The 26,491-nt window shown below is 41.6% G+C and overlaps 1 protein-coding gene across 6 annotated transcripts in view; it reads right to left on the bottom strand.

Annotated features, from left to right (window-relative positions):
* Positions 1-26,491, bottom strand: part of myt1lb (myelin transcription factor 1-like, b) — a 105,780-nt gene that overhangs the window by 61,113 nt on the left and 18,176 nt on the right. For 5 of the 6 annotated variants that reach the window (XM_088288904.1, XM_088288648.1, XM_088288704.1 and 2 more), the window contains 3 exons: positions 18,528-18,637; positions 11,822-11,867; positions 9,604-9,637 (listed from right to left, as the gene is read on the bottom strand). In XM_088288904.1, coding sequence (XP_088145030.1) covers positions 9,604-9,637; positions 11,822-11,867 — 80 coding nt within the window. In that variant the 5' untranslated portion in view covers positions 18,528-18,637. The remainder of the gene's footprint in view (positions 1-9,603; positions 9,638-11,821; positions 11,868-18,527; positions 18,638-26,491) is intronic. The other variant, XM_088288844.1, reaches the window with a different exon arrangement.

The following is a 26,491-nucleotide window of genomic DNA, read 5'->3' as shown; positions in this document are numbered from 1 at the left end:
AGGACATATACTCTCTCTGCATCAATTGTTAATGTGCATGTACAGCTTTTAGGTGAAATTATCATATGAAATCCGAATGAGAGCATTTGGATTTAAAAGTCGTACATGTAATTATATTGGGAAATTTAACAAAAGATCTCTTTCCTGAACGTTATCATCCCGAAGCTCCTTCCGCATCAAATATGAAGCAATGCTATTTTTTTTTCCTCAGGTGCATCCACATAAGATGGTGTCCTTTAGCTATTTTGCTTCACTATAAGTACACAGAAGCCATCTGTCACTCATCTTGCCCACCTCCTGCTGTTGTTGAGCTCTTATGCCGTACATAGCCTGAGATCAGGAAACCTCTGCCACTCCGCTGGTTGCTTGTTGCTCTCATATCAGTCTGAGTGCTTTGAGAGCATGAGTGCGTTGAGATGACTGTGGGAGTGTGCGCGTGAGTGCATGCATACATGCTTGTGTATGTGTCTGGCTGCGCGCATGTGTGTGTGCGTGTGTGTGCGTGTGTGTGCATTTCAGATCCGTTCCTCCAATCGTCTCTATGTTCTGATGTGACTCACCCTCTGCCTCTCTGTTCTCATCATTTTCTCATTCATCATGCTTCCTGTCCTCTTGGCAGAGGTCTTTGCAAATGTGTAATTTAGCTCCTGCTGTTCTCTAATTTTTGCCTTAGTCAGGAGGGGGATGTCCCCTTGACACCATGGATACAATCTGTCAATCATTTCCCCAGCTTGGAACTTGCATTCAAAGTGAGCGTAATTATTAAGTGTGCACTGTGTGGGTTGAACTTGACGCCCTCTTTGTTGGGCACAGAAGAAAATATGAATACCATTGCAAGGTCAGTTGGGTTTGGGAGGCTTTCATTACAACAAAGAACAAGGTGATCACTCACCTTGTTTCACCTTTGGTCTCATTCAATCTCATTGCATTTGTAGAGAGGCACAACATCAGAGTGGGGAAAATAGGAATCATACTGACTTGCGTAAATGTATTATTGTAAATATAAAAAAAAAGTCAGTGAAAACACAAGACAGTAGCTGCGAGACCCCACATATGACAAGTAATAATATCTCCATCAACAATCCTAAATCTCGGTAGTAGCAAAACTGACCTGGGATAGTCAGCATGATGCATGAGGACATACAAAAAAAAAAAAACTATAGGCAAACTGCGACTTCATCTTAGAGACGGGAAAAGGAGGCTTCAAAAAAATACAACAGCTGGTTCATGAAGCAAATTTTCACATCACTAGTTTATCCAAGTCAACGTAACGAATGACTTAGGGGATACTTTAAACATACACTCAACAGAACCCTTTGCTCTGCTAGTTGTGTCTGGCAACAGCGCGCGCTTCAGGTTTCATTCCTGATTGGCTATTCTTAGGATTTACATTATAATCACAGAATCCGTGGCTCGGCTGTGCTCCGTGCTGACCACACACGTAAGGATTTTCAGCTATCAATATCCATCTTATTCCAGAGGACTCTGATGTGGAAAACAATTAGGGGTGCAACTTCCCGGAAATAGCAGCATGTACTTTCATTTTGTGGACTGACTGCTGCTCAGTCTTAACCTAAAAATACAATAATTTCAGCATGGAAATTGCTAAGGTCTGTGCATGATAATAGTATGCATCAAGTGCGTTTATAAAGGCAAATCGTGCAAGATCACCCCTTGTGGAAGATATGGTCGGCTGCGCATGTGACATGGGCAATTAGAGGCCGACTTGCACCCACAAGACAAGACCTTTTGGTTCGGTTCACAGAAGAATCGCATCCACAATTCACACAAAGGCGAGGGCGGTGGGAATAAAGTGGTCTAAAGTTTCTGATTGGGCAGATTGGGGAGACAAAAAAAACACACTTTTAATGCACCAAAAGGATAATTGGTCAGGAAAATTTGGGGGAAAAAAAGACATTCAATAATCGGGTTTATGCTCACTTTAATGTGAAAGAGGGCAAAATCAGCTATTTTCATGATGCCTAAACCCAGTAATAAAAAAAAATGGTACTGGTTGGAAAGCACTTTGCAGTAATAATGATAATATTGATAATAATGAAAAAAATAATAATAATACATATTTAGTTATTTTATTTTTAATAAACTTATACAGCACTTTTCAAACGAGCTAAGGATTGCACCACAGTTCAACCACAAACAACTTTTTGGTCAAGGGCAACAATTCCCTGGATGTGCTGCACCAACATTTGCTTCTAACATCCCTTGCCGTTCCTAATTATTGTCAGCAACAGCTGCTTGCTGAAAGAAGCCCGCTCAATCGATCGCTCATATGCACTAATCTGCAGTGTAATGCCCACCGAACCCTGTTAGAACAGGCGGCTGCTATACTTTGTTCACTGAGGAGCTAAGTCAGAAATAACAAGGTCTCCTTTTCCTTTTTGTAACATTTACATATGGAAGAAATTGGCATGTTGAAAATCAAATCGGCACTGAGCTGTATGATGCATACGTAACGTAATCCATGTCTGAGAAGCTACACGGCCCTGATATGGAATGTTGTAGCAACGCTTAAATAGACAAATAAAGTATCTATAAATAAAGCCCAGGGTGGCTATTAAATATACATAATCAAAAACTAAGTAGGTAGATTGGGTTTAATTTGGAATGAAATTTTTTGACGTAAAGTTAGTCACACCACAACTCACTGATTGGAGGACAAAAATGAACAAAAAAAAAAAATACTCCTATGCTTAAAAAGAATAAAATGGGATGAACAAAGCATCCCGATGCCAAAAAGCGTTTTCTCCTTTTGTGGCTTCTCTATTGTGCATGAAGGAAAGTGAGCAATCCGGTGGAGGATATGGGTTGGTGCACCCACGTCTAAAATCGAGCAGGGGAAAATGGAGGAGGCTAATTAACATATTAACGACCCCCACCTTCTTACAGCTTCTGTCGGCAAGTCCAAACACATTGATAAGTACGCAAATGAGGACTGTGCCATCTGAAGAGGGAATTAGCAGCACTGGAGACAACCCATGGAAGGAAGGAAGGAAGGAAGGATAAAACAGCATTATTATCAGGAGAAGAGAAAGAAGACAAAAAGAAATACTAAATACAGAAGAAGACTCGGGCTGCAATGAGCTGATTATGCCGTTTATGCCCTTAATTATCTGCCGAGCACTGTACGTGTGTGATCATGTGATACATATTAGTCTTTGTACTAGTTGGCAAACCAGTAAGGGGGAATGCAAAGAAAGACCTTCGCTTTTGTTTTCTGCGGCTCCTGCTTGGATCAATACTTCAGCAAGTCCTGCAGTGACATGCCGAGTGGCCACAGGGGTGCGGGGCAGTGGGCATGCAAGCAGAGGTGACTGGCATTGAGCGGCGACCCAGAGTGGACGAGTACAAGTAATTATAGCGCAGACTGATCTCTCTCCTGTTGTGTGCGTAATACAGATGAGGGCAAGCAGGTGTTCTCAATGGTGAAACAAAGAAGAATGAGAGACAGAGTGTTTGGAGTGTGTGTGCGTGTGTGTGTGTGTATTTGAGGGAACACCTTGCAGACTTGGGTTTCGCTGACACGTTCCTCACATTCCACAATTATGTTGAATAATTAAAAAGTTTCATTAACTTGATTATTTCCTGTTCGACCGTGTTTCAGCCCTGACACCAGCAATTAAAGCTCGGCCGAGGTCTACATGACTGACTCACCCGGTCGGTGTGCGGCAGAGGACAACTGTATGTCTTTTGTGTGGAAGCACAAATCTGTAAGGGGGAAAAAAAATAATAAAGGCTTTGGCCTTATCTTCTCCGAAAACTTAGCCGAGCTAGTCTCACGTAGTAAACAGCAGGACTGACAAAGAAGTCTACTGGATAAGGACCTTTGCTAACGATAATACCATAAATTTTAATATACTGATATTAGCAGCCCAATTCCAATGATGTTGGGACATTTTGTAAGACGTAAATAAAAAGAGAATTCAATGACTTGCAAATCCATTTCAACCTATAATCCGTTGAATTTTGTTGTGTTTGTTGATCCTTGCGTGCGGTGTAGTTTCCCTTCCATTTTTTTATTTTTTTAAGCCTGTCAAAATATAACTTCAAAGCAGATGTTAATGATAGATCGTGTGCTTTTTATGAATGCGACACCCTGAGATCTGTACTAGTTCAAACAGCCAACATCTAACAACACAAAAATATCCTCACAAATCTTGGTCTCTGTTCCAAATCTGGGGAATTCTTCTCCGTGCATTAACACTATAATTAGCAAAAGCTGTCCTAGTTACATAAGATGGCTCTTTTTGTCTTCTGAAATTGGATTAGCAAAGAAGAAACCATTTCCTTTCAAAGAGGGGTGTGTGTATTGGGTGGCAGCGGTCGTGTGGAATTATCTTTTCAGCGCATCTAATAGAGGCTGGTACAAATGCTGTCCTTCTCGATTGAGCTCATGCAAAGTCCTTAGATCCCCCAATAAACGTGATTAGCATGGCAGACTGTAAATATGCAAATAAAAGAGCAGATGGGAATGTGCGATGTGATATCAGGAGCGAGCCCCCTCCTTCTCTGTGCACCCTGAGTGTGAAAGCCATGATGGGCTTTATTCAGATGGGGTCTCTGCTGAAACGATCTTCATTTTTTTCCCCTTTTCTTTCATAAAAAAAATTCAACCATTTAATTGGCGCTGTGAATGGAGGAGATGCATTCACATCCAGTCTCGGCAGTCTGTTGTCAACTGCAACCATGCACGGACAGTCTTATAAACAATTTCCCATTCAGATGCTGTTCTGTGAGCAACACGATGCCGAAAGAGTATTTTCCACTTGGCCTGCAATCCATTTCTCGTGACCACTTGGTAGGATGGCGGAACAAATAAATAACTCTACATTATTTCAGGGTTGCCGGAAAGACTTCTCAAATGGGATTCAGGAAGGATATGATAAAAAAGCAATACGTGCACCTTTAATAGTGTCACAATAATGAGTCCTACTTTGTCATTCAAAGAGCCGAGTGGACACGACTGGCAGAAGCCAATTTTCTCATTGGCCTATGGGGCAGCATGTATTCAGCACTATCAATTAAATGTTATCAATCACAAATGGTTTCTCTTTACAAGTCAGACCATTTGTAAGCTGTAAGCTTGTAAAAGTACATGAGAAGTGATAATATGAAAGTGATTTGACATCAAGCGAATACAGCACTGTAGTTTTCTTGCTCCCAAGCCACCCCCCCCCCTCCCCATCCCATGTCAAAATGTCACCGGTCAAGGTACGATGGATCCTGTGGCCCAATATATTTGTTTTGGTTTTAGGCTTGTCTATATTTAAGTTCGCTCTTTATACCTATAAAGGCTTTGAAATCAACTAGAGAAACTTGACTTAGGAGTTTAATGAGCTCCATGACCAATCTTGCAAACAAAATTTACTCAGATAAGATAAAATCACACACACGCACTGGGATATTTGGATTTTGTATCTAGCTCTTTAAAGGCAGACGAGACACTTTGGGTCTGCTATTGGTACTATTGACACGCGTGTACTGCATGGCGTGTGGAGTTCGGACATCAAAGGAGCTACACGTTGCCTAACGGTTCAGCTGATTTTTTTTCGACGGTCACCATGGTCCCAGTTAAGACGGTGTGTTGCTTTGCTCATAATAAGCAATTAGTAACGAGTGAGGAGAAGGACATTCTAAATAAAATAAAAAAAAATCCTTCAAGACGAAGAGATGAGGTGTGTTCAGAATGATTTTAGACTCTAAGAGAACACAAAGAAGTGAGAGAGGGAGTCGAGCCATAAGAACATATGTGAGGTCTGTAATGGCTGCAGGAAGTATGGGAACAATAAAACGGCCATCGACCTCAATGTTTTAGTCGACGCTCCGCTTCCATCTTTTACCTCCATCTGCACCCTCATTACTGCTCACGATGTGAGGTGAGCAGTGGTCCTGGCAGAATGTGTTCTACTGACCTGGGGTAAACTCACCAGGTGGTAAGTACGGGAGCCTCGACAAGGAGATGGTGGAACGCAAATCAGGTACAGCTCAAAAACAGGAAGAGCAGAGAGATGGTGCTTGACTTCTGGCAATCGCTTCCCAATTTGTAGCGAGTGGACATCGAGAGAGTGGATATGGAGGTTGTGGCGTCCTACTTGTAACTCAGGCGGGAAACTGGACTGTTTAGTGGACATTGACTGCAGAGTCGGATGTATTTCCTGAGAAGCCTGCCATCCTTCAACATCTGCGATACACTTATGCAGATGGACCACCATTAGGTAGTTGCCAATTCCGTTTTCTGTGCAAGAATCCGACTGTCTAAAATCTATTTTATATTTGTTGTAAATTTCATGATAATGATGTCTACTCAACTATATTTCTGCTGACATTCGTGATAATGTGCAGTTGTCATGCAATGTGAAATGATTGACGGACGATAATAACGTACAATTTCATGATGTACAGTGTTAGTATATATATATATATATATATTTATTCATAGGGACTGCAACTCACACTGGTTGAAGTGGTGCAGTCGCTAATAGCAGCATTTCCAAATTTCTCAGCAAATGTTATCAGTGATTTTACAATCAGGTTGAAAGGTTGAAAATATTGTATTTTGAATAGTGACTGGCTTCTCGCCGTTACATCCATCTATGATGGACTCTTGACATATGTCAAGATGCTAATTGTCTTGGTCACATTACGCTAATATTAAGCTCACAAGCTAGTAAAATTTGTAAAAAAAAAAAATTAATATGCGGCGATCGGTTCTTTCTGATGATTCATCGTGAGTTGTATATGTTCTTACACTTCAGTGGTGCCTCTGTTAGGACATTTCAGGTGGGTGATGTTAATATATTCAAATAAAAATGTGGCTTGAAGTTTATTGTAATATCTATAAAGTACTCCAGGTTTTGTGTTGCCTGCACATTATAGTTGTTCTGTGGTGTCTGTCGCATTCCAAGAATGAGCATATTAAGGTACATAAAAATGCGCAGTGGATTTGCGTTAGTTGTTGTAGCCCGTGCTGGTCTTGTACGCACCGGTTTGCGGTGGAAAAAAGGTTGGGGACCACCAATTTATTTTTGATTCAAGTGCTGTCAGGTTATGAGAAGAAAAACACTGCAGTCAGTTTGAATTTACTCTAGCTTTGTCATGTGTTGACTCGGTTCTGTTTGTGCATGCAAAATATAAACACGTTCTCTCTAGTTTAAGACAGGCGGTCTCTGTGACCCAACCCAGGATGTTCTATCAAAAGTCAAACTTATTCATCTTGGGAACGATCAGCAGTCTGGAGCGAGGGGGCCATTGAGCCACATTATCGACATTATAGACGCCTCAGCGTGGAGATAGGCCTCACATCGATCCCCTGATTAATTACTATCTGCGGGCAGCAGGAGCGTGAGCGAGGGGTAAGTGAGAGAGGAACGACTGCCTTAAAATGGGGAAGGGATGGAGAGTATAGGGGGAGAAGGATCGGAGAGCGAGGAGGAAGGGTACACCTATACTATCTACGGATATCAGCTAAAGGCAACAAAGTAGTAATCTTCCAGGTGCAATATTATTTATTGATATAAATAGGCGGAAAGCCTTATCTTTGCTGCAGCCTCCTAACACATAGCCAAGGACAAATGAATTTCACATATTGTTGGGGTGGAAACAACTCCCAAAGACAAGTAGAGGACATTGAAATAGATACTTTGGAGCTACGTAGCAGATTATTCTGAACACGGTGCAATAATAACACAATGGGGAATGCATTGCATGTATATACACAGTATATTAAAATCAGACAGTACATGTTAATTCTGCCCTCTTGGGCTAACATGACTGCGGCACCTTGGACTTGTGTGGATTTGCAGGCTGAGTGACGACTATTAATGAACTACACACATCCTTTGGGCTACATGCCTCATGCTCCCAGGAGAACGTGCCGCACTTTGTGGAACATGAGCAAATAAACTGTGACAAGGGCTCAGTGAAGCCCTTTAAGTGGTAGGTACATATGAATGGAAAGGATTGTGGAAGATTCTGATGCCGGAGAATCAATTAATGATTTCAAACAAAATAGAGTACTAGTGAATATAAAGTGACGTGGTTAATGTGCATTTATTATTTAACGTCCATCTATTTTTTACCACAAGTGCACCCTGGGCTAGCCAATAGCCATGGAAAATTGCAGATTTGGGCACTGACAAAAGGTCCGTCGGCCCATCACTTACGGAATCCCGGTTTGCAAATGAATGACAAAAGACAGTAAAGTTTTTTAAAACTTACATAAAAAGCACGATGGAAGCAGGTTTTTATCCATCACCGCAGTCGTCACTAACCGGGTCAGTAGCGACAGACTCCCGTTTCGCTAATGGCTGATGAAAGCACGTGCTGAGTAAATCGCGTGTGTTTGTTCGCGTGGGGGAATATACCCCGGGGCTGTTTCAAGTGGACTTCTTTGCCTATGGAAGCGTGTTTCCAGAAGCGCTCAACTTTGACCTTTAGTAGTAACATAGCCTGCCAAGTCTCTTTCTAGCACCAAACAGTAATCGGCCATTAAACTAAGAAGAAGAAGTAGAAGAAGAAGTGGTGGAAGAAAGAGAATTATAAAGCTGGTGTTCAGTCTGACTGCACCATTATAGATCATAGATTGAGCAAAGACACGAGGATGAAAGAATGACAGACTGACGATAGCCAACTGGCGAACCGCTGTCTTTTACTGACGGTTCTTAAATAGCAGTGACAAACTATAATTTACCAATGACGGAAGCATGATAAAAATAATTATGACGGCGTGACAGACCCAGACCCACAATGACAGTTTTGAAATAATGACGGACTGCCGATGACGGACGGGTGACGTCCACTGGCGAATTTACAGACCCGCCCACCTCGGGTAAAATGTCAGAAAAAAAAAAATGAACAAGTAACTAAAGTGACGTACCAAGCTGGTACTACAGACCATTTTTGAAAATAATAGTTCAAGTTACTTATGGTGACAAAGAAAACTTTGAAGAGCTAAATGAAATGAAAACATTCAACCTTCCACCCACTCAACACGCAAAAGTCGTTCTTTTAGCATGTGGGCTTCAAACGAGTTGCACTGCATGGATAATGAACTGATAATTGAATATCACTTTTAACATTATCAAGTGCATGATACAAAACAGAATAATTTATGTTGTCTAGTTTAGAACATTAAAAGCAGAGAAACCACCTCTCTAAATATTTAATATGGTGGAATTGTATTAATGGGACATTTGTAAGAATAGTAGACTTGTAGTTTGGTTTGGTTTGTTGTCTGCCATTTGTGATGTTGAAGATGCCCAAGGGCCAAAGTGCAAGACACAGTAGGAATGATTCTCACTGGCAGAACTCTACAAAACAGATTTTAATGTAAATTACTTGCTGCTAAAACAATTAATGATGAACAATGAACTAAATGCCTTCAAGTGTTTCCACCTCAGCATGAACACAAAATGGGGCTGGCTTTGTGTGATGTGTTTGATGTTAGAGCAGGTGTCATACTCTGTAGTTGCTTTCTCTGTGTGTGCGCGTGTGTGGGGGTGTGTGTGTGTGTGTGTGTGCGGGGGTGTAGGGGTGTGTGTGCGCGTGTCAGCTTGGAACGGAGAACACTTTTTAAATTCAACTGACCTGAAAAGCTGTGTTAATGCTGGATCCACAGGCACTGAGAGAGTGAAAGAGAAATGTCAGTTAAGAAAAAAGAAAAGGTACGTTGCCTTCTTGTCTAAAACATCAAAAGAGGCCTGCTGTATAGTATATCAATGGGACTTTTTATCTGAATCACTTAACAATGAAATTAACTATTAAACAGTTGTGGTATTAAGTGGGGGAAAAAAATCATTGTTACAGTTTTTCCACTGGTTGAAATAATACAGTACACACGGGCAAGAGATTTTTTTAATTATTCATTTTGATACAATGAAAACTGTCAACTTTAATAAAAAGCCAACAAACAACCTTATCTTAAACTATCTCTGTGCCAGTGCAAGTCTAGTGCGAGGAGCGGTCGAAATCCTCGTGGAGGTGGGGAAGATTTCATTTTGGTATTTTTGCAGACACCTGCAAACGGATGCAGCATGGGGGATTTAAAAAGGGTATTTGGTGCCATTGTGGGCGTGAACACAACTTCAACTTTATTCGCTGGCAAACGATCTCTTTCCTTTTGATAATAAACGTAGCTCGCAAGGGGTGCCGACAGTCCTTGACATAGAAAGAAGATACTGATTTGCTTGAGTCCTGTGGCAGGTGGAGGCGAATAAAGCAGACCTCCATGGGTGAATGATGTAAAGTTGGCTTGGGAGATCACAGATCTGTGAAGTGGGCACTTGGAAACCGCCATCCTTCCCAACACTCCTTCCTCTCCCACCAGCTGTGCTGCGGCCAGTGGGATGATGTTAAAGAAATATATTAAAAACATATTGATTGTATCGATTTCTATGATTTAAAAGAATTTGATGGACGCTGTTGTACTATTCATGAAATACGATGACATGCACAGCACGTCTGTGGAGATCAGAATCTGCCTGTTCTGTACCAGCCAGATCAAAATGATTAAAATTGATTTCGACAAGTGATTTACTTTGTGACAACAGTTAGATATGGTTCTAACAGGTAAAAAGCTTAGATGACTTTGTGCCATTAAAATTTCAGATGTGGCGTGGGTTGCGCCACAACGCCCACCATGGCGTAGAGAGATGAACCAAATTCCCAAACAGGTGAAACAAGGCTTGCACTGGCACGGAAATTATGATGCCCTAGTTTATACGTGAGCGCAGCTGCACCTTCTATAAATATAGAGCCTGGAATTCGAAAAACTCCTTCCATTTTTTCTCTTAACATCTGGCAACTTAAATGGAAACAGTTATCAAACTATGTATGAGCTTACAGAATGAAAAATGGAATAACCACGGGTAACAGGAATAATTTGTGTTCTCCACGTTTGGCTGAAATTGAAACCGTTGCTCTTCAATTGCTTTTACACAAATAGTGTTAATTTATGAAAATTAAATTAGGTGTTTGTCATAATGTCAATTTTTCCACTTCTGCATCTCGTAATTAGAAAAAGTGTGAAAAATGTCAAGTGTTTATATAGGTATGCCATCATTTTTTTTTTTTTATTATTTCTTTTGTGGTAATGTAGTCCAACACACAACCGATTAATTGTAATTAACCAATGAAGATTATATCGTTACGAGACATGAATTTTGGACATTCTCTTAGATATTTCCCTCCTTTGACTGAGGCGACCTACATGGCTTAATGAAAACGAGATCATGATTTGCCACAACTGCAGCAACTAAATGATTGATCCATTGAGCGTTAGGTCAAGGGTCAGGCGTTTATTTCTTATTCTGTCAAGAATGTTTTATTATTAATCCAGTCAAAGGACTAAAAGTCGAAGCCACATTTGTCCTGTCATTAAACAATGGCCTCTCCTTTGCTGCCATCCCTTTTATCCTACAGTAAAGTATTTGAGTTGGCAATGACAGGAGAACCAAGCGAGATCTCAGTAATTCACGATATTCATTGACGTTTTGGAAAGAGCTTTCCAAAGTTTGTCATTATTTTATTCAATTGTCGTAATGAATATAGGCAATCACACATTAGAGTAAGGCCATGAGTTGCCTTCTACTCCTTATTGTGTTTCACAATTCATTTTATTATTCATATTTCATTTGTGTGAGCTATATTAAAAAGAGGTATAGACACGGTATGTGGTGACATGGCAAACTGAAGTGTGACAGTGTGTGAGATGTGCAGTGGTGTGTACAATATATATGTGCGAGTGTGTTTGGCTATTAGGGGAGTGAAGGTCACCCTGAATAGCTGTGTGTATCAGCTCGGATACCTTTGGCGCGTGTGCGGTGGCGCTTATCGTCTGCATCCACCTCCATCTGCAGAGAAGGCACAAACAAGCTGTTAAGCGCTGGCTCCAGACAGCGTCACTAAATTATCTTTAATTTAGATACACGTTCTTTTGGCTTCCCAGCGCTATCGTCCACTTGTCAAACATGGCCTATATCTGACGTAGGCGGAGAAATGGAGGGTTCATGTGGATGACTGACTGACTTAGTGACAGCATTTGCGAGAAAATCATTTTTCATCATCAAATCGGTATTATCTTTAATCGTTCATTATCACAAATAGCATATCATGTGAGGCGTCATCATACCCCACAAGAGAGTCGCATTTGTGCCTCGCCTTTTCTTTGGGTTTTGGGATTTTTAACGACAGATATTCCAACATCAGCATCACCACTTGACAGTATTAGCTCATTTCACACTGCCTTCCTGGAAATTGGCTCATCAGGAGTGTAATGGAAGGCATTTATTATTTGGCTGTGCCTTGGAGACAGAAACCGTTGGACGTGTTCGTAGTGTGCAATGCGGCTTCACGTGTTCAGATAATGAGATGCGTGGTGACATCAGCGCCAACGTCTGCAGCAGCACCAAGTGCTTTCGACACAAAAGGCCGTGGGATGTGAGTGTCGGGTGTTAAACTTCACACTCTGATCGCGGCTTCACGCTGTTCGCCTCTGATACGATATCGGATGCCGGAGAGCTGACTTCGTCTTGCATTTATCCATTCCAATCTTTCCATACACAATGCCGGTGCAGTTATCATACATCCATCTATCAGTCACCCATCCGTGACATGCAATCAATACATTCTTTTGCCGCCCATTACATCCATAAATGTATCCATCTGTTACAGTAAATCCTCCATTCTTTCTATTGCAACCCACGCATCCATGGGATCATTACATCCAATTTATTCCTTTTTTTTCAGCAATTAAAGGCATCAATTCAACAAATTAATGCTTTCTAAAAGCTTGTATTCACTACATATCTTTTTCACGAAAGTCAGCATATGATCCCTTTCAAGCACTATTCCAAGCATGTTAGAGCTAAGTTAGATGTGTCTCTCTCCTTCCGTACAACACGTCACTTCTTCAGGTGCCTGAAGACCTTTGAACTCTTCTTTTTTTTTTTATATCCCTAAATATCCATGCAAGCTAGCTTTAGGCAATAACAGAGGCCATGAACTTGTTTGGTTGTCTCTTTTTATTAAACATGATTTATTGATGCTACACTTAGGCCACTGTCGAGCCCTTCAGTCTTAATAGTGTGTTTCTTTATGAATGTCCATAAATGTTTCAACAGGATGGAAAATAAAATGATAAAAGGCAGAGATACCTTGTAAATATTAGCAGGTAAGCTGGTATGGAATGACCTTACGTACTTGTGAGGGAGGATGAGAACATAAATATGTCTGTGGACAAATGACTGACAATGATGAGCAACTGCCCAGCGAGCGAATTGTTCCATATTTCGCAGACTGCATGTATGGAAATTATGATGACCTTGGCTCTTCTTTTGGCAGGTGAGCTGCTGCTCTGTGGCCTTGTAGATGTTTATAAATTATACAACACAACTTAATACCAACATCAAAACAACAATTGGTCACGTGCAAGCCCGCCAGTGTGCTGCCAGAAACTTCAAAACTATTGGAATTGTCCAAATACACGAATGAGGATTGTGTAGTGACAGGAAGGGACACGAAAAAAATCATTACTGTGTGGATCCCATTAGTGGAGAAACACCTGCAAAAAAAAATGTCTGACATTACAAAAACCAACAGGATTTTCTGTGTGGTGGAGGTCAGCTCTCTAAACAGCCTGCTTGTTAGATAATTATCTCCTTTTTTATTATTACAGGTGTCCCTAATAATTGTACGGTTGATGGTGCTGAAGCGCAATGGAAAAATGACAAAAATCTCTCAACAATTTTAACATGATGGTACAATTAACCCGGGAATCTGTTTTAATCAAACTGGGTGGTGATGAGTCAAAAGTGAAAGGTTTTCACTCCTGATTGTATAATTGAGGTTATACACGGGACCAGGTGTGGGCAACCTACGGCCCGGGGGCCACATGCGGCCCATTAGATGTTTTAATTCGGCCCGCCAAACTTGAAAAAAATTAAATGAAGAAACCTTGTAAATGTTTTATTTTCTAAAAAAATAAATGGTTTTTCAAAGACATATATATTGTTATGCTTTTGTTCACTTTCAATTAAAATTAAATGTTTTTTTTTTTTTCTCCGATGAGGTGAAGTCACCAAAACACTCCATCCATTTGCTTCTGGTCCGGCGCCTCTGTCAAATTTTAGAACCCATTGTGGCCCGCCAATCAAAAAGTTTGCCCACCCCTGGACTAGACGTGAATATTTAACCTTTCTAGGAGTGGTGTTGAAATACTAGAAAATTTCATATTTCAACCCATTAACATGTATTTGTTTATTCATTGTTATATTCATTTTGTAATGTTCCACAATTATTATTGATGCTTTTATAAAATGATGGTAACATTGCATTTAGTTTTCTATTGTTATTTTCTTGTGCAGACTGACTGGTAGAAATCATGCTCCCTTGCAGTAAGGCTCACAGATTTTGATTTTAAACATCTACTGTGTCAAAAGTGACAAAAAATGTCTAGTGAATTTGACACACCAAAAGTGTATTAATAAGTGTGCCAAATTAGAATGAATAAAAAATTGCCAGATGTATCAAATGGCTCCAAAATAATGAAAGATGGAGTCTGACTGTGTGGGTGTGTCTGCTGAAGCCGACCTTCAGCAGTCAATCTAATATGTGCCTATTCCACGCCCTCCCGGCTTCTTCCGAGCAATGCCCACGCTCTCATGGGCTATCCTCTGAGTCTTGGCGGGCGGGTTGGGACAATTTTCCCCTCCTTTGCCTCAGTTGAAATTCAGGAGGCCATTGGCAAAATTGTGGCCAACCGTGGTGCACTGTGAAGTGGCCACAACAACGCAGTGATGCACTGATCCCCCTGGACGATTTTTGTTTTCTCCTCCTCCAAGCCTGGCGATGTCACGCCCGGCTAGTGAGCACTCTGATGAGGCCGCTGGGCCGTCCGCTGCCTCAATATGTACGCCACGCATACGGGCAGCAGAGAAACTGTAGCCTAGATAACACATAACACTTTAGGGAACATGGACTTTTTCACGTAGTCGTTATAGCTTGATTGCACGGAATTTTCAAAAAGAAATAGCCACTGATGGCTTATATAGTAAAAGACGGCTGACAGACCGAACCCAATATGTTTGATACGTCCCTACTAGCCTAAACACGGTAGTCTAATTAAAATTGCTTTTGTGAAATATGAAATTAGCAGATAAATCCACCTGTTTTTATCCATCTTATGAGGCGGCCATTTTGTCACTTACTATAGACTGAAAATTAAATTTCAGTACAAAAGTCACGGTCACGGCTCATCCACTTTCTGAGTTTGGTCATGTGACATTTGCAAGCTGAGATCTTAGGCACTTTGATGTCATTTTCAGTCAACAACAAATGGTAGTACTAGAAAAAAATGGTTAGCATTATTAATTCCATCACTTCAAATGTTTGTTCTCGCAGGGCAAACCATCACCTCTACCAAAAGTGAAAAACCTACTTTCCTGCACGAGTGCACCTGTTGCCAACAGCACAAACATTCTGCTCTGAGTGAGTGAATGTGCAATTTAGCCAAGCACAATTTGGGGGATTATTGTTGTAAAGATTGCAATCTTACAAATCACTCCCAACACTCGCAACAGACCATGCACTCTTTTTGTGGGATAACAAATAGCACCTGCTTTTTTGGGTTCTTAGTAAGTGTTCAGTGTGGTTCAATCTTGTGGTGGATGTTGTGTAACTGTGGACTTTCAAGCTTCTGAAATGTGACTAACATTCTTAAAAGATTGGTCATTTTTAAAAATAGTAGTAGTAGAGCTTCATGGTGGTTCATGTGGCTATCACGTCACTGTTTGCATTTTCCCATAAAATAATTCCCTTTTTAGGTGGGAAGTATTCGTATTAGATTAATTAAAGATCGATAATTGTCCATGGCTGTTGATTATTTTTCATCTAGATTTGCCCTATGATTGACTGGAGACCAATTCAGAGCCACAATGGCTTCTAAAATTTGACAGAGGGGCCGCGCCAGGAACATTTGGATGGAGTGTTTGAGCCAGACATACTAAAGTGTTGTGTGTAGTATACAAACCTCATAGAAAATGCAAATAGATGAAGAGAGCACAGAAACATATCTGAATGGTTTCCGGATTAAAAAGATCCGCGGGCCATAGTTTGTCCATGTCTTCCCTAGAAACATGCTTGCCTCTCCAGCACATGTTGGAAAACCTTCCATGTGTTTTGTTATTTCTGAGCCTCTCTGCATTCCTTAAGAAAAACGAAGGTTGGTCTGCATATTCAAGATGAGGAGGAAGCACACTCCATCTTTTCAAGTGCCAATTACACCTCAAATAAAAGGCAGTGATAAAAGTTTTTTTTTTTTTTTTTTTTTAAATGCTCTCCAGGTTTGCGCGTTGCTTTGGCCTTGAAAGCCTACAGTCAAACAAAATCAAGGGAACATTCAATTTAAATTTTTAACAGTCGATCTTACGACATATAACTAATTCATCATCAACATTTGGATACTTTAATAAGTTGAGTTTGGCTCAGCTAATTCAAAGTTAGCTAGCACCTTAAAGCTTCTACTAAAAATATGTGAACTATTTAGACTTTGGCTCGTATAAAATGAGTACAGAATTTTAACGAGGCGAAAAATGAGCATGATACAAATAAAATGAGCTTTTGAAAGACAAAATGAACAATATTGCCATGAATAAAAGCTGGTAAGACACACAGCCTCTAAGACCGGACCATGTGTGGTTAAAATGTTGTTAACAAAGTCAGATGAAAAGAGGACTGTCAAAACATGTCACACTGTAATCAGTTTCTCTTTGTTTCACCTTCAAGTTTTGGAAGAATGCGTTTTATACATGGCAACCAATCCCGCTCTCTCACAGCCACCCTCACACACCCAAGCACAAAAGCACGCAATGATTCACACTCGCACATTGGTATGCCATCCAGAGCAGCACTACAGAACCACCAAACCTCCATCGGCATTATCAAATTTCTCTGCAAATAGCTCTGCCATGCATCATCTAGTGACAGCAAACGTGTGCCAACCCGATGCTAAGTGCATCTGAATTAGTGTGAAAGGCTGGGGAGATCTGCACGTCAGGGAGGGCATTGAGTGAGAACGAGACAGAGTGAGTGAACGGCCAAGGAGGATGGAGACAGAAATCTGGTGTGGAGTTTGTAACTAGTGTGGAGAAAAATGGCCTGCGGTGTGCCACTGATGTGGTTTGAGCATGAAGAGCTCTGATCAGAACACCAGCGCAACAACCCATTTGCTGAAAATGATAGAAAATCTGTTTTTGTGCCACTTTACTATGCAATCCGAGCTTGAAAATACTACACGCGGAACCTCAAAAGTGGAATGCGCCCGCAGTGTTCAATTTCAAGTGACCTTACATGTTGCACAAAAACAATGCCAAGTGTGTTGCTCATGCAAACACATTTTTGAGGATTAAACTAAGTGGCTTTGGTGTAAATTAATTTCACGTAGGAACAATATTTAATGACAAGTTAATGACAATACTAAAAGAAGAGAAATACTGCAAACAGAGGAATGGAAAACCTCTCATCTATGAAGCACAAGCATTATTTTCTTTAAGTCAGCGATAAGCGTGAGTACAAATTTACTGTTTACTCTTTTGCAGTTAAATATTTTCAGTTAACATTTAAAAAATTACAAACGTTAAAATGTTGATTCTAAACATTTCCTGTCTAATGAGAGAGTGTTTTATGAAGATAATTAAAAACAGACAAATTTAGTGATGTCTTTAATAATTACCCAAATGCAGGGGTGGCGCTACACAGGTGCTGGGGGGGGGGCAGCACTTGCCCCATAAAAAAATCTGTGTAGCATCAGTTAAGCCCCTTCCGTATTTTATTTGATATTCGATAATTTATTTATAATTTCTTTTCGCAGCCGCCCCCATGTATCAGTCAAGCCCCCCTTTAGCCCCGGGAGAGAAAATATCCTGGAGCCGTCCCTGCTCAGATGTTTTGTAAATTCAAACAAGATGGGGGGGGGGGGGGGGGGGATGTTAATTTCCACTTAAAAATACACCTTACAATCTATCCATCTTCATTGTGTTTACTTAAAAAACGTTTTATCCTGAAAAGTCATTTTTCCTCTGTTTAGAAAGTTTAGCTTCAGCATACAACAATCCTTTTCTAAACACGGTTTATTTAATTGCTTTCATACTTTCTGTGATTTTTTTACTTGTAAACCTGGATTTTATTATGATGCGTGATAATTATTCCAAGGGTGTCACATATGGATGCCCTCACCAATGTGGTTAACAAATAGTCATGTAAATTTTAATTTGTATTTGCGAGTAGAACTATTGCACAAAATTTCAGATTGTATTTTTCCAAACAGATCGGGAAACAACATCACAGGATAATTGCAAATCATTCAGAGAAATCAGTTCATCAGTCTTTTGATGACAAGAAAACAGCTCTGAATAATGAAATGAAACATTCTTCAACTTGACTTGAGTGTGGGTTTAACATTTTGACAAAGTACAATGTATGAATTTGTTGAGTTAAGCAAAGAGGTTTCACGCTACCTGCAGTGCTTTGGCGTTGAGACAGTTCTTCCAGACCTCAGCTTCCACTTTAACCTACTGCCGTTCACTTGGAGAGGAAATGCTCACCACATCTCCTCCAGACTCATTTTCTACATTGAAAAAAGAAGAGGGAGAACATACATCATTAAAATCATTTTCACAACAATCACATTCACATGAGCCATCTGATATTTCTTCCTCTCCTTTGACTCCAGCTCATGAATAATCATATAGCATCATCTATGCGGCGCACGCCCGAGCCAATGCAGATTTCTACCACAGAGACGACCGCTTGTCATGTGCGATCGGCTTCGGCAACATGGGGTAATTAGCTAGATCTATCATCTTCCGCGGGAAGAGGGGGACAAATATAGCTAATGATCCGTTCCAGCCTCCATGATTCCTCTGCTTTGCTCTCCATCCTTCGCAAAGTTCCAGAAGGAGAGGAAATGGGGGGTGAGGGTGGGGAGTAAGGAAAAGAGGTCCCTCTCTGTCAAAAAAAGGTCAAATGCGATACCAGGAAATGAACATAGAGCTAGGAAAGGCTACAGAGGTGTCGCTCAAAGACTGCCTGCCTGTCTCGTTGCCTCCGATGCTGCTAATTGAAAGAGTGTATCGAGGGAAAGCAGATGTGGCGCAGAGAAACAAATTATCGCCACATTTGGAAGCTACAAACTGGCCGTTACACACACACACACCCACACACACACACACCGTCATTCACAGCCCATCTCAAAGCAGATTCAAACAAAATAATCATTGGTCCCTTGGGACAAACACAACTGTGGGCAAGCAGTGAATGTGCAGAGTGGCTGTTGTGTATTATGTAAAACGTGCTGGCTGTTCCAAGTTTAAGTGGTCTTTACTTTGGAACAGCGGAGCATTTCTGGTATTAGTCACAAAAAAAAAAAAGCACATGAAGAAACATCTGTTGTTCCCACGTTTTGGCAAATCTCTTTGCCAGGTCAATTTTAATAAATCATGCAGACCCATGTAACACATTAAAATGAGAACTAACAGTAATTATAAGCTAAGATAATATAATATAGCAAGTTCAATCATAGAGAATATTGTTATTATGTGAAAACACACGATTAATGAATCAAAAATGTTGGACATTTGGATGCTTCCAGCTTTGTGGGAGCACTTAGAGAAAGCCCGCCCACTTTTTTTTTTTTTGTTCCCGCATAACTATGTAACATTAACTTGAACTGGTTTGGCATGAACAAGAACAGAGATGATGAGCCAGGTCCACCATAGGTCCAACGTAGATGACCTCTAACCTCATTAATTAATGGCAACAAACAAGCTCCATGTAGGCATGTGTCGGCTGAAATGCCTTGTGTCCTAATACTTTTGTCCAAACTGTTACATCTGTGGCTTAAAACTCCTCCCCTCTCTCACACGGCACAGGCATCCTGGCTTCTTGGTCATTATAATCAGCGTGTAAGTGTTGGCTCTGTCCTCTGATGAAGGTCTTCATGTGGGGGCTGATGACAAATCACAGCTCTCTGACTCTTAATCAGGACACATCCCACATTCCCTTAGTGTTTTCTATGTGCATGTGTGGGGGAAAAAAAAAAGGAGTGTGAAAGGGGGGTGGGGGGTCTTTCGACAAAAGAAGAGCGATTGAAAGAAAGACAATGGAAATGAATACAATACAACCTGCCGCAGCTTGTGTGCAATATGTGGAAGGTATTCTGGTCATGAAGTTGAGGCGCCTGTGTGCTAGTTTCAGAACCAAGGACAGCGACAGTCACAGGCACAGAGAGGGAATAATAGACCTCCAACTGCAATGGGGGCACACCCACAGAGAAGACACACACACAGCATTCTTCAAGCACACACTGATGTATAGACAGCCGAAGACACACGTGCACAAAGCTATTCACATCCTTTCCTTTTGTTGCGATGAAAAGCAGGATTGTGAATGTGTGTGTACTTCTCACTGAGTGTTCCTGGAAGAATGAGGAGCACCATGTCTGCCCTTCACTGGCCTTCTATATCTATCAAAGCCAAGAAACACACCACAAATAGCTGGGAAAGACTGGCTGCTCCGTCATCCACAAACCTCCACGAACACAACAATGAAAACCTTTTGTATGGGCACACTTGCTGCGCTCTGTGCACGGAGATGTGATGTCTGCTGTCACATTTCCAGTGACACATATTGTACATGACAGGAGTTTAAAACACCCCCAACACACAAATTCACAGAAATCATACCCATTATTTAAATAAAACGTACATACGACACTTGAGGACAATGGGCCACGCAGGGATGCTTTATTCATGTGACGTGCCGACACACACGCACACACACACAACCAAACCTCATCTCCCAGGCTCTGATCGAGACTGTAGCTGCCTGACCTACATTCTAGCAGATATGTATACAGGCAGAGAGGAGATGGAATCTCTCTCTGTGTTCTATATCCTGTGTTCTCTGTGCAACACACACATGCGCACACACACAAAAATGATTTCTTTGCTTGAATGTCATCATGTTCCACATGAAACTGGCAATTTTCAGAGCACTTCCATGTGTTTGATGGGTTTCCGGCCAAGTTGAGGGTCAGACTGGAGGTCTCTCTGTGTTGCATATCAAAGATCTGCTGAGTGTTGGGCATGTCAGTCTGAGACAAAGATCAAAGAGGACAGACGAAAATCTCCTCCTGCGTTTTTATCGCATGTCACTGTGTGCAAATCCAATGACATCATTTGGGTCGGTTCACCTGATTCTCTGTTTTGGTCTTCACGCTGTATTCTTTCAATCACCTCGACCAGACTGTACTGCGAGCACCAACTGAGGTAATATAAGACACAAAAAGCAAACATGCGAGGTTTGCGACCACTCTCAACCTGAAACATGGCACATCTGGACAGAGCGAAGGTCAATTACTATGATTCATGCTTTGCCTATGTGAGTGTTTACTCAGAATTCCCACCACGGGGAAAGGATCACAATGAAAAGTGTTTCCTACTGTACAAATAGTGATAAAGCAGAAATCAACAGGAAAAAAACAACAAAACATCGGCATCAAGGCAAATCTTTGTTTGCAGAAACATGTCATCTATTCTGAGGAAAATCTACCATAATTGGGCTCACCTAATGATATAAATCTGTATACAGTGCGTCTGCAATAGTCCAACATGTCCCAAAAGAAATTATTTTGCCCTCTTCCCCTGATATGTGCCTCAAAACAACCCTCTCTGAGGATGATAGACAATTCCCTTGACTTGATACTTGGTCATCTGTGAGACAGCTCCATGCCTGTCCTAATCATGTCCAATCAACTGAAATAACCACAGGTGGACTCTGCTTAAGCTGAAACATTTCAAGTATGATCAGTCAAAAGAAGATGCACTTAACCTCCATTTTGCTGGCGTCTATCCCAGCTTTGGGTGATAGGCGCGCTCCTGAACTGGTCGCCAGCCAGTTGCACCGAACAGTTCCAACACTGCCCGCACACAAGTCAGGCGAGTGCACCTTGACACCATCAATGGTAATAACTAGGTAAGCATTTTTCAGACAAACTTTAACATATTAACATTTTATGTGCCGATGATTCGTCTCTTTCTGAGCGAGCCATGCTTGTCGGGTGGCCGAGCATGCTCCGCTCACAGCCTTGGAACACAGCTGTTTCCGCTTATCTGGCTCGACAAACTGAACGGCACATTTAGACAAAAATGAAATGATATTAACGTGGACGAGACTGGAGAAGGTGCAAGGTCTTTGCAGGCAATCACGTCTTTTCGGAGTGACCGTGGGTATGTACAAAGCCTCAGAGTCAACTCATCTCTTTTAACCGATAGTCTTTCCAAGATATGGCTGTCGATATGGTAGTATTTTTTTTTTTTTATGAAAAATTTGAAAAATCCCACCAAACACTGAAGCCGCAAAATGGAAAGCGCTAAGTGGCGGGGGAACATTATACTGTATATATAAGTAATCAGATTGTTCGAGACACCTCTTTGATTGACGCAGTGCGTTATGACACTAAACCCCAAGTGCATTGCTATTGGACCGTTTCCAAGATCAAGTGAGGTTGTTTAACGTGTTTCTTTTAATGTCATCACAATGTTTCATGTCACCCCTCAGTCCTTTGATTTCCCTTTTCTGGGCCACACATTTTTATAATAATGAGCTCGAGACTGTGGAAAGAGAGTCCAGCTCGGGTTCATTCAAAGGATAGCAGAGCATTTGTTATTGCTCAACCAAGTCCGGATTTTACCATTTTAATTCAAGCCAGCCCTCCGATGAACTGACAAAGACATCTAAAAGCAGATTTTCAATCAATCATCTCATAAAGTAACTGAGAGGGGATTCTTTGTTGCCACAGAATGTGCCCTCAACACAATACATTTGGGCGGCAGTATGCTCGGAGGCATAGAGGTGAAAGAAGCTGTCAGGTACTAAAGTGGACTGCCTCTTTATGACCTCCCTGCACCTATCAACAAGAAAGTGTGAACCATGGTAAAAGCCACTTTCTGACCCGCTCCTCTATTAAAAGGAAGTGAGAGGCGCAACTGACCAGGTATGCTTGACCTGCTGGACTGAACTGCTGTGACACGTAAACATGACGTCCTTGTCTGCCACTTGACACACTCGAACTGAACTGAACTCATCTGTGCGGCAAACTGTACTGTAGCGGGCCAAATTAAAGAGCATCACTTTGGTGACCATGTGGCTTTTAAAAACACATGGAGAATGATGTGAAATCCCCACCCTTCTCTCCTTTTGCGGTAGAACGTGAGGAGAGGTGACAGAGTAAAATTAGCCACAGTGGATAAATTGCCAGCACAATGCATTGTTAGTCAGCTGCTGGGGAGACGGCGTGGAATACTCAGGTGAGCGCAAAAGCCAGACAGCAATCAGACCACCATGAGGAGAAACAGAGAGAGAGAGCGCAAAGGACCATTCCTTTAATTTCCAAGGGAAAGCCAGGGCCTTAATTACTTGATGAGGCTCCTTTCTCTCTCTCCCTCCCTCTCTCATTCAAATCTCTCTTTTCTGCTGCTCTGTGTGTTCAAAAAGGAGTGGGAGTGTGTGTCAGCTCGTGTATGCATGGCTGATTATCAGACTGGGGAGGCTTCGTTCACTTCACGACCCTGATAGGGGACTTTGTGTGTGTGGGGGTGTGTTTGTGAATGTGTGTGTTTCTGAATCAGAGAGAGAGGGGGGGCAGAATGTGATTTATCCCCAGCAGCAAAATAACTGCAAGATTACAGAGCCTTAACTTAGAAAAGCCACAGGACAACACTTCGTATAGAAGACTACATGACAAGATACACCGGGGGGACCCCAAAACAATTCCTAAAGGGTCAAAAAAAAATTCAATAAGTCAAAGGTCCAGTTGTGTTGGCTGCATAGTTTGTGTAAGGCTTTAGAATAATGAAAAATCAAGCCAATGTCTCCACTCTCAAATGCTTTGCTTTTCAATTAGAATCCAGCTAGCTTATGTTGCCTCACAGCTATCGAAGTACGTCTTCAGAATGAATCATGCGGGCGTCTGTGCAGTGCGAATGAACAGGGTCTTAGATTTGATAGATAATCGATAACGGTTAAAAAATCTAATATATATTCTTGCTTTTTTTTTTAACCCACAATGGCCAAAGGAGGAAAAGGTGTGGATTTCATTGTCAATATACATGCAAGGCCATTTTCAAGACAGACCTTTCAAGAGAAGCTAGCTGAGGTCGTCCAACACCCACTAGTGCGTAGGTGTGTGTCTGTAAATTATTTGTCCAGCCGTGGTGTCATAAATGATGTCATTATGAAGAGTATTTATTCAAGTCGAACTAAGTAGGACTTCACTGAAGGCGTAGGTGGGAAATGCACGGCCCGCCACTGTGCGGGGCTGAAAGAAAGACTTATTACGATGGGCCAGACTGGATCAGTCACAATTTTCAATTGGACATCCAAAATGTGTTAGCTGAGGTTTAACTAACAAGAATCATGTCTTGTTAATTATTATTTTTGGTCACAGAATACTACATTTTTCATTCCAACTATGCAGTAAAATAAAATGTAGTCCACCATTTGCATTTTTTTTTTTTACCTGAACGAATAAGAGTAAGCGAAAGCTGAGGCTTGCTGAAGACCAGTCACTTCCCAGATGGCAGCCTGTCAGAAGCCACATGTTCCAAGACATTCTGTGATGCTCATGCATGTACTCTAGCAGTCAGACAATATGTAGGAGCACCGACTCCTTTTCGCTCAGCGTGACGGATGGAATGTATAGAAGTGAGGGAGCCTATATTTACCGGTGACACGCATGCCTCTGACTCAGTTGACCATGAATATCCTGATTACTGAAGGACTACTCTGTATATTCACGTCTTTATGAATACATGCACTTGTTTCCTCGTATGCGTGGTCTCACAGCACCCACGTCTAAATGTACTGAGATCCATTGTTCTCCTCTCCTTGGGTTTCTCCATCCCAAAACTCAACTCTTTTTCTCACTCCTTTTTACTCGCTCATTCCCATTGACTTCAGAAGTGGCGGTGGGTGGTTGAGATAGTGTGAATAATAAAGTTGTGCTCGCGAGGAAGCTGAATACACGTTCAGAAAATGTCTTCAATAATAGACACGTTCCTGTTACCGCAGTTAACAAGAAGATGACTATATAAATCGAGAGCGTCTATAATGTCGTTCTGCACGTGGTCGGTAGAAGCACCGTTTGTTCAGATTACATTGTCTGCACATTGTGCGGCATCGTAGACAGCTTGCAAGCAACAAGAAGCGGCAGCAGTTTGAATCAATGCATTCCCGTTTTTTTGTGTAATCTTTTTAGAAAGCACGTCTTCATCTGAATAAATATACAGTATAAGCCTCGCAGTTTTGCACCCATTCATTTCCCTCCTTTTTCTCTTCTTGTCCCCCACCTACATTGCTGCCAGTGTTGGCCCAGAATACTGATGGTGCAGGCTGCAGATAGATAGGGAGGGTTGCCTGTCACATGACCCTATTTGTCCTGAGGCTTTACCCAGGGATGACAACAGAGGCAAGCACACGCACGCACGCACACACGCGCACACACAAAAGTACCCACAACTTTCATTGCTGTATGTCAGCATAGGCAATGAAGCAGGCACAAACAGAGCGGCATGCAAACCCTCAGCTTCATAGTCATTAACATTCAGAGTTGCACACACAAATGCAGACGCGCACACACACTGAAAAACACTCACTGATCACTGCAGGGGAGCGAGCCAGAAAGGATGAGAGACAGAAAAAGAGAGAACACCCAGCTACTGTACACACATGCCATCTCTCTTGTCTCTGGCACGCGCGCGCACACACATAGACACTATAGGTAAGGTAAAAGAATGCGCACTTTCCAAATTCCATCCATGTCAAATGCAGCAACAGACACACACTCATACACACACCCATACACACGTGTCTTACCCCACCCCTGTTGATCACACAAACACATTAGTCACTGACAAGTCTCTACACAGTCACTGGGTATCCTGTGGCACTAAAAATAACAGCATAATAGAATAGCGAGAGAATGCCCCCTCACGAGCTGCTAAGATTCTACAGTCTGAGTCGAAGGGATTGGGCTTTCTGAGTGTGTTTCAATTTGTTATTCATTATAGCTCCTTGAAAGCCATTCATTCACGTGGGCAGATTGTGGTTTTTTACCATGTAGTTCTGTGGAAAAAAACAGGCTATTCAAAATGAATTTCCACACCTTTAAAAAAAAAAAAAAGGATTGTCGTGTTCTGTGTTTGGAGGATTTGGTTTTGATTAGTTTTTAGTTTAGTCATGTTGTCCGTGTGTCCCTTTTGTCAAAGACTGTCTCATTCAGTTCTATTGTGCTCGTCAACCTGGTCCCTTGTGTCAACCAATCAGCTCTCTCAGTCCCTTGCGTGTCCCACATTGCCGTGTCAATTTGTTTGTACTTAGTTCACTGCAATACGACAGACGAGAGAACAAAGGGGAAGCCATA

This window comes from Idiotropiscis lumnitzeri, chromosome 1, assembly GCF_059441095.1.
Source record: "Idiotropiscis lumnitzeri isolate Australia: NSW breed Sydney's pygmy pipehorse chromosome 1, RoL_Ilum_1.0, whole genome shotgun sequence".
In the NCBI taxonomy this organism is placed as follows: domain Eukaryota; kingdom Metazoa; phylum Chordata; class Actinopteri; order Syngnathiformes; family Syngnathidae; genus Idiotropiscis; species Idiotropiscis lumnitzeri.
This window is presented reverse-complemented; position numbering and strand designations above follow the sequence as displayed.